The sequence below is a fragment of the Microchirus variegatus genome (assembly GCF_963457635.1).
Source record: "Microchirus variegatus genome assembly, chromosome: 16".
NCBI classification, from domain to species: Eukaryota; Metazoa; Chordata; class Actinopteri; order Pleuronectiformes; family Soleidae; genus Microchirus; species Microchirus variegatus.
Window position 1 is genome coordinate 6,093,531 of NC_139817.1, and position 9,768 is coordinate 6,103,298.

General features: G+C 40.2%; 1 protein-coding gene across 1 annotated transcript; it reads left to right on the top strand.

Moving 5' to 3' along the window:
• The first annotated feature begins 1,643 nt into the window (after positions 1 to 1,643).
• Positions 1,644 to 8,729, top strand: jam2b (junctional adhesion molecule 2b). The gene is made up of 10 exons (XM_083902208.1): positions 1,644 to 1,692; positions 4,687 to 4,752; positions 4,881 to 4,991; positions 5,088 to 5,237; positions 6,222 to 6,403; positions 6,500 to 6,608; positions 6,691 to 6,798; positions 7,909 to 7,927; positions 8,008 to 8,056; positions 8,195 to 8,729. Exons 1-10 carry the CDS (start codon positions 1,650 to 1,652, stop codon positions 8,231 to 8,233), a joined length of 876 nt encoding a protein of 291 aa, XP_083758334.1. The 5' UTR covers positions 1,644 to 1,649; the 3' UTR covers positions 8,234 to 8,729.
• Positions 8,730 to 9,768: the final 1,039 nt, after the last annotated feature.

Consider the following 9,768-nt stretch of genomic DNA (forward strand, 5'->3'; position numbering starts at 1 on the left):
CAATCTTTATATGTACAGTCATTGAGTAGAAGTTTGTATTAAAGTACAAAATAAAGACCTGGCAGTCAGGTGACTGGCGTCATTTTTACTTTTTCAGCGTTATTCATCCTATTGTTTCATAGATATCACCTGTACCAACACAGCAGATGAGTACTATTTTGCTCAGGTGTGTTTATATTAAAGATTGTCTAGGTTGTGCTGAATAAAAGGATATAATCACTCTAATCTCAGCCTAATACTCTGTGTTCTGAGGGTTAAACTTTTAAAATGTTGTTGTTTTGGTCTTTTTGGCGAGGTGGAAATGAGAGTTTATTTACCTGAACGGTGTCACGTTGACGCTGAGCTGCTTGCGCCGTGATGGACGACGTGTGTGTTACATGACATCAGTGTGTCACAGTGTGTCACAGCTGCCCTGTGAACAGGTGCTGCAGCCTGAGGTCTGACTGAGTTAGTGTGTTGTTGTCGCACACGTGTCGTCATGTGTTGCCTCTCTCTGTAGCTCTTTTGTGTGTGTGCATGTGGCCACAGACGCACACATGTGTGCACATTAAGGCGGCGTGAGCCACAGTGTTCTGTTGTGCGGCCGCTGCTGCTTCGTGGAAACCTAATATCTGAGGACACAGGAGCTCAGGCTGCAGCTGCTTCATCTCTGCACCTCAGATTACACACGTGTGTGTGTGTGTGTGTGTGTGTGTGGAAAAGTCGCATGAGTTCCAACCATTGTCAAATCATTTCTAATAATACTTATTAAAATATATATGTATATAATAAACAATGAAGAAGTCAAATCCTCTTTACTCCACCTCATTTTATAGTTTTATGATTCCACGTTCCTTTACTCACCTCTCGTGACTTTTATTTTGAAACTTTTTCAAATACTTTTGCAGATTATTCTTCATATCCACACAATAAACCCACAAATAACGCATATACTGCACAATTATCACGTTATATTAGCAGTATATATTAAGTTTTTGGTATTTTAATATTGCACATGGTCTGGATCTGACTAACTTTGCCTTCATTGAAAACAATGTGTGATTATTCTATCATTATTTTTTTTGTGATAGGTAAAATTCTCTCAAATATGTTATAAAAAAAGATGTATTTGAGTCACGCATGTACAGTTTTTTAATACTTTTACTTCTAAAACTTCCAAAAAAGTAAATTTTATATCAGAAAATTACTTTTGATACATAAGTACAGTAAATGTCATATACTTCATGACTTTATGAGTAATATTATATAAAAAAAGGTAATTTTCCGGTAACATACTTGTACTTTTACTATAAAAGTATCCTTTAAGGTATTTTATGCAGGACACTTATACGCATTTGCACAATAATGAAGTAAAAGTGCAAATAAAAACCTCAAAAAGTAACTTTTTTTAAATACTTATATTTATTACTACTACTTATATGTATTACTTATATATTTATAAGTAATACTTTAATAAAAAATTATATTTATAGGTTTTTGAACGTCCTAAAGATACAAAACTGTTGTCTCATCTCCTCGATACCGCGTGTGCGCGCGCTCGCGTCAGTTGTCCGCTCCCACGTGGACGCGCGTGTGCGCGCAGAGTGCAGGACCCTGCAGGACCCTCAGTCACTCACTCACTGAGCTCAGGAGTTGAACTGAGGAACATCATGAAGCTGTGGACGCTGCCTCTCATCTTCACTTTACTGCACAGTGAGTTTGGTTTTTCTGCTTTAAAAAAAAAAAGAGTAAGAGTAAACAAACGGGAAAAGTAGCTGCACGAGCCTAATCTGAAAGATAATCTCTGCAGTTTCCGTGCAGAAAGTTATACTTTAGACACAAAATGCATCTTTGCAGACTAAAATAGAGGAATAATCTGGTTTATTTTACCTTATCTTCACCTTCACCAAGTCATTTGTTTAACACCATGTTGCTTCAGAAATCTGCTTAAAATAAGTGAATTTACTAAATTGTAAATGAAGTTGTGCAAATACCTAATATAACGTGTGTAATAAAGAATGTGAAAACTAATCATAATTTTCCTTTATTGACCTTTTCCTAAAAAAACCCCCAAAAACCAACTGCAATAACTGCACTCTCAGTATTTAAATGATTCAATTTAACAAAGTTGCAATGCATGTTGTGTATTTTAACCACACACATTTATTTTTTAATGTGTATTAATGAGTTTAATTTTCCTTATTTTTAAGGAATGTTATGTTTCCTCATGTTTTGAGGAAAAAAACAACAACATTTTCTCTACGATCCCTTAGGAATACTTTAATATTAATGTATGAATCAAGTGGCATTTGTTGTTTTCTCTACTGGTTTTTTAAAGTGAAGAGGGTTTTTTTTTCAGTGGGGATTAGTTTGAGTGACCTCACTCCTCAGAGGAGGAGGAGGAGGTGAAGGAGGTGAACGAGGGGGAGGAGGAGGAGGAGGAGGAGGAGGAGGAGGAGGAGGAGGGAGTGTGAGGAGTCCCAGGACTTCATGTCCAGGGAGTGGTTGTGGTCAAAGACTCCCGTGTTTACACTGAATCCACTCTGATGCCGTTTGAAGCCGAGATCCACGCGCTGATGAGACGCGTCACGTGACCCAGTGGAGGTGTGATGACGATGATGGCGACGATGGCCCCTCACTGACCCCTGTTCACGGACGAAAACAGACTCTTGCTATCTAGAATATGCATTTTTGAAGTTCCTTTGAGGATCACAGAGGCTGCTGCTTTTTTTTGTGTGTGTGTGTTTTTGATCTTTGTTGACTTTACACGAGGAGATTAAATCTTTATCCTCGATTTAGATAAAGTAAGGAGATGTGTTTGGGAAAAACATTTTCATCAGTTTCCTCGGCCTTTTACTTTCTAAAATATCAGTATTATTAATCAAACGTATTTATTTATATCATTTTGGTTTGATGTTAAGGTTTAGGTCCAACCAACCCAGCTGTAGGTCAATGTAAAGAACACGACGCAGAGGGATTACTGTTAATGGTGTAATCAGTGTACAAGTGTGTGTGTGCGTGTGCCAGCTGAGAAGGGTAAGGTTACCACTATAACATGCCCCCCCCCCCACCACACACACATTTGTGCAGCATTCATAGTGAGGACACATCACAACTGAATACCTAACCTGAACCCTTAACCTAAACCCAAGGGTTAACCCTTAAAAGGCATTTTAAGGGGTAACAGAATGGTGAGGACCAGCCAAAATGTCCATGTTTTTTTTGGCCCTCACAAAGATACTCATACACTAGCCTCTTAGCGTAGCCTTAACCACATAACCATCACAACTAAGTGTCTAACCCTCACGCAAACCCTTAACCTAACCCTAAAAACAGGTCTCCATCCTCAAAAATCCTCTTGAAGTTGTATGGACCATCCAAAATGTCCTAATTCCCAGGTTTTTTTGGCCCTCACAAAGATACTCATACACTAGCCTCTTACCGTAACCTTTACCACATAACCATCACAACTAAGTGTCTAACCCCTACCCTAACCCTTAACCTAACCCTAATACCAGGTCTTAATCCTCAAAAAGCCTGTTAAAGTTGTGAGGATCATCCAAAATGTCCTAATTCCCAGGTTTTTTGGGCCCGCACAAAGATACTCATACACTAGCCTCTCACTGTAACCTTAACCACTTAACCATCACAACTAAGTGCCTAACCCTCACTCTAACCCTTAACCTAACCCTAATACCAGGTCTTAATACTCAAAAAGCCTGTTAAAGTTATGAGGATCATCCAAAATGTCCTAATTCCCAGGTTTTTTGGGCCCGCACAAAGATACTCATACACTAGCCCTTTACCGTAACCATAACCACTTAACCACCACAACTAAGTGTCTAACCCTCACACAAACCCTTAACCTAACCCTAAAACCAGGTCTCAATCCTCAACAAGCCTGTTGGAGTTGTGTCCTCACAAAGATAGGTTTGCTTGACTATTCCACACAGCACAACATGTACACAAACACACGCATTCCTGTACATAATTCTTAGTAAAGACACACTAGTAAAGACATTAATGCATTCACCTTAACCATCACAGCAACTAAATACCAAACCATAACCTTTAATCTAAAGCCAAATCTAAGACGTACCCTAAAACCAATTCTTAAATAGCTAGATTTAAAGTGTTTTTTTTGTCTTCACATTAATATATTTACAAGTACACACACACACATCTTGATATAGCCAAAGAAACTTAATGTTCTTTTGTCTGTTTGTTTTGTTCTTTTGGGGGAGTGTGATATTGTGACTTTCTGTACAGCTGTGTGTGTGTGTGTGTGTGTGTGTGTGTGTGTGTGCTGAAGGGACCTATCACTGAGAAGAAGGTTATCAGGTCGGGGTAGAGCAGCTTGTCAGGGAGTCATCCATCACTCGCATTCCTACTCACCACCGCTCCTGGTACCACCAGGATGTAGGTTAGAGTCACGCTTGTGTGTGTGTGTGTGTGTGTGTGCAGATGTGTTGGCCTCTTTGCAAAGACTCATTTTGGGTTCGTACCATCGTTATCAGACACTTCTTCATGATAAGTTTATAATCACTGTTATGATAGTTCACAGAATTTCAACGTAAAAGAGCGAGGTCATTGATTTTCTCGCCAGAATGTGACAAGTGAAGGTTTTTCTTGTTAGTACTTGGAGGTCTGAGTGTAAAACTCTCACTTGTTTTTCAAAAAGTTTATTGATGATTTTTGTCCCACCAGGTCCTGTCTGTCTGTCAGTGACTGTGAGCAGCAGCAAACCTAAAGTAGAAGTGCACGAGCACACAGGTGAGACACGTTTTTCTTATCTTTGAATTTCTCATCGATCCTCCCAGTCCATCTATTCATCCATCCGTCATCCACCTAAACCAAGAAAATCTATCCTTTCCTAAATGCTAACAACACTGTCCTCACAGATGCAGTACTGACTTGTGAGTTCAGGACAGAAAAAGACCAGAACCCTCGAATCGAGTGGAAGAGGAAAGGAAAGGGTGTGACCTTTGTGTACTTCAATCACAAATTCACTGGTGAGTTCAATATTTTCACTGCTATTGTTATCATCTTTTTTTTTTAGAATTTCAATCACATTTTCCTAATTGCTGAAACATGACCTTGTACCTCAGGGCCTTACGCAGAACGGGCCAAGATCGAAGGAGCGACGCTGACGATACATTCGGTCACTCAGAAAGACTCGGGGGAGTATCGCTGTGAGGTGACCGCCAGTGAAGACCACGTCAGCCTGGGAGAAGCAACTGTAACCCTCAATGTGCTCGGTATGTGTTTGTGTTGTGATGAATCTATGGGCTGGTTGGTCTGTCAGTCAATCTGTCTATGTGTCGATCGACCAATCGACTGACTGAGCTACTTAACTGAACCCAACCAACCAACTCTACCCACCAAGCAAACAACCCATCCCACAACTGACTCAACCAACCAAAAGATTCAACCAAACTAATCAACTGTACCCACCAACCAACCCGACACACCAACCAAACAACCCATCCCACAACTGACCAACCAACCAACCAACCAACCAACCAACCAACCAACCAAAAGATTCAACCAAACTAATCAACTGTACCCACCAACCAACCCTACACACACACCAACCAAACAACCCATCCAACAACTGATCAACCAACTAACCAACCAACCGATTCAACCAAACTAATCAGCTGTACCCACCAAACAACCCTACACACCACCCAAACAACCCATCCCACAACCAACCAACCAACCAACCAACCAACCAACCAACCAACCAACCAACCAACCAACCAACCAACCAACCAACCAACCAACCAACCCAACCCAACCAATCAACTGTACCCACCAACCAAACAGCCAGCTGTTCACATCAACCAATTCAACCTAAACACCTTTACCCACTAACAAATCGTCCAGTCCTACACCAACCAACCAACCAACCAACCAACCAATTCGATTCAACAAGCCAACCTAGCAAGCATATAAGCAAGCAACCAACTCTACCCACAAACCAATCTACCAATCCTACACACCACCCAACCCACACTGACTTAACCATTCAACCAACCAATCTGACTGACAGACAGACCCAAACTACCACTTTACCAATACTACCCAAAAATAAACCATACAACCAACCCACCAACTGGTCACCCGTAACATAACTATCTATCTATCTATGGTGGTTTGATTTTAAATGTGTTTCAGGCAGTTTTTGTAATTCAAAAATCCCTTGATTATTCACATGTATTGATGCTGTGTCCTCTCAGTGCCTCCTCATGTGCCGTCCTGCGACGTGCCGAGCTCCATATTTGTCGGCTCGGGCCTGGAGCTCCTCTGTAAGGACAAACTGAGCGTCCCTCCCGCCACCTACCGCTGGTACAAAGACAACAATGTGTTGATGGCCTCGACGGACACTCCTTACAGCATCGACACAGACAAGGGCACACTGGTGAGCATGCGCCGCAGCATCTAAAACATCGTCCTGCGCAAACTGTTAGAGGCTTCAGCTTCACCTCTCACAATCTCTTCTGTCTGTTTGGAGCAGAAGATTAACAGTGTGTCCAAAATGGACACGGGGATGTACCGCTGTGAGTCCTCCAACAGCGTGGGGGCGCCCAAGAGCTGTGTGGCTCAACAGCTGAAAGTTATGGACTGTAAGTGGTTTTGTTTGTATTTACATTTCCTGCCCCACTCACTGGAGACTGATGAAATAATCCGTCTGCCTTTCCCTTCTAGATCCGTTGGACATGACCGTCGTGATCGCAGGCGCTGCAGGTTTGCTGGCACTCGTGCTCTTTTGCTGCATCTGTATGTGCGCGTGTCGACATCGAGGCTGCTGCGACAGTGAGTTTGTGTATCTCTTCATTCTCTTTAACCGTTATTTAAAGGTGCATTATGTAATAAATCTAAAGCTAACTGGCCATAAAATCCTCCTAATATGTCACAGAGACTCAGGAATAATGTTCATATAACAAACTGAACTCACCAACAACAACAGTACAGACAAAATATTCGCTTCAAAAAAAAAATATTTTGCAGACTGCAAAAATCATGTTTATGTTTTGAAATCATGTTTTGGCATGTGACGCCACCTACCGCCGTCTACCAATCATTGCAGTCAGTAGAGTCTCAGCTGCCGAGCGACCACGGGTTGCCAGTTACGTCAGAAAACGAAACCTAAAAGACCTCGGTGTTTTGAATTTGAATGTAGTAACCGTTTTTGGCCACATTTCTTACATATGGCACCTTTAACCAGATTAGTCCCATTGAGGTCAAAGATCTCTTTAACAAAGGGGAACATGTGGCCAAGAGGGCAGCAGCATAATTAATATTAAATATAGAGAGTGTTTGAAGGTTGAAATCCTGCATTGTGTTGCTCTCAAAACATAAAGTAGTAAAAATAAAAAGTGTTCTATATCCAGTGCTTTAGACTTTAGACTTGTTTTTCCAACTTGAATCCCAGGATCAAATGCAGAAACAACATGACTCATCATTTGATCATTATGATGATAAACGTCAGAGATATGTAGAGGGTAATACACAAATACAGTATCTCAAAGTGTGTTTGATTCAATCCATAAAAATGAACGTTTATATCTCTGGTACAATTCATTGGTGTTTTGTTATATTGCACAGCCCCACGCAGTATATACACGCTGTTATTGATTTATTGCCCGGCCCTACCAGGAAGTATTGTATCAACACATTATTTATTTATGTCTTTGGCTCCACGCTTTCAACCAGGAAGGCAAAAAAAATATGAAAAGTGACTGGAAAAGATTGTGTATCTGCAGTAATTCAGTCAATGCATCATGTTTCCTAAGCTGATAACGTGTGTTTTCAAAGGAAATTACCGAGGACTAGGAGATGTAAGAGTGGCTTGATGGTAGAAAGTCTTAAACCTGCTGTTCTCTCTCTGACCTCTGCCTCTCTTTTTTGTGTGTTTTTGAACAGACGGCAATAAAACAAAAAGGTGAGCGTCTCACTCCTCAGCCTGACTCTGTTGTTTCCCCTGCGTACGTTTGCACTGACCTGCTGCCCTTTGTCTTTCAGCACCAATCCCTACCACCCTCCACCTCCTCCTCTTCCTCCCACCCGCAACGTGAGTGATCAAAGGCGGCGTTATCGTAAACTTTCGGGTTCGCCGTTAAATGCTGTTGATAAACGGCCGATAACGTAACAGCCCTTGGCAAATTGAAGGCAGTGCACTTCTAACTGTGTTCTCTCTCTCTCTCTGCAGCTCAAGCACTACAAACAAGCCCAGTCCTTCATGATCTGAGGTCGCTCCAAAATCCAATATCTGAAGTGTACGATCAGAGTATCTGGCCGTCGCCGCGCTTTTGGACATCTGCTCATCTCTGCCTTGGACAAACACATCAAATATCAAACCAAAACAGTTTTTACTCCAGCAGTTTTGTGTTGCCAGTTTGGAGGAGTCTTCCCGTGTACAAATACACACTCACAGTACTGTAAATTAAAGCTTCGGCTTCCAATATTTTTTTTTAAATGCTGTGTAATATATTTCATTATTTTAGTGTGTTTAGTGTGACTTTTTCTATGAGTTTTATTCAAGTTTGTTTCTCTGATGTCACCTATAGGCCAGTATTTGTAACTATCCACAACAAAAATACGCTCAAGATTGTAAATTTACTGTGTCACAAATGTATGTATCCTCTCTTTGCGAATTTTATATATATATTTTTTAACGTGTTTGTGTTTTTATGTCATGTTTTTTTTATATCTCATTTTGTCGTCGAGTGACGACTGAACAGGTGTCTGCACGCACTGAACGATGCTTCAAATTCTTTTTTTTGAATCTTTGATACCGAATCTGTTTCATAATAATAAAGGAATATGAAAAAAAAAATCTGTAGAAATCGTTTTATTGGCAAGATTGAAGATTTATTTTTATTTAAAGGTGCCATATGTAAGAAAGTGGCCAATAACGGTTACAGCATTCAAATTCAAAATACCAAGGTCTTTTAGATTTCGTTTTCTGACGTAACTGGCAACCCGTGGTTGCTCGGCAGCTGAGACTCTACTGACTGCAATGACTGGTAGATGGCTGTAGGTGGCGCTACATGCCAAAACATGATTTCAAAACATAAACATGATTTGCAGTCTGCAAAAGATTTTTTTAATGCAAATATTTTGGCTGTACTGTTGTTGGTTAGTTCAGTATGTATATGGTAATATATAGTTATATAATATATAGTTATATTCAAAGGCTGCGGGGACTTAAAACACCACATTTGAGTCTAACTTCCATTTTTCTAAAAGTTAAAGATCCAATGTGGGTCATTTAGGTGTGTTTATTGGCAGGAATTGAATATAATACTCTTATAATATTACTTTCTGTAGCCTTGAGGTTATACGGGAAGCAAGGGCCTTGTGCCTCTGCCTCATGAAACATTAATTAACCAAACATTAACCTCTTTAAATAGTTTTTTTCTGCTTTAATTGTTGTTTTAAATCACAACATTTGTGTTTAAAACACAACACTCCCACCTGGTTTATCACCAAATATACAACAGTCTTGTGTTTAGTGGGCAAAACATTCAAGCTATCGTGCAATCGTTAAGCTAGCAAACAAACAGGATAAACACAACAAAACGTGTTAGCATTGTCACAGTTAGCTTGTACTTAGGCCGTACTGAGTTTATACATACATATACAGATATTTATGTTTCTGTATATACATAATTGTATAAGAATATAGTGAACACATGTTGTGCGCACATTAGCATTTAGCTTAATCCTTCCCTGAATGCAAACACACATAATGACAACATTCATTATTTATTGAATTGAAAT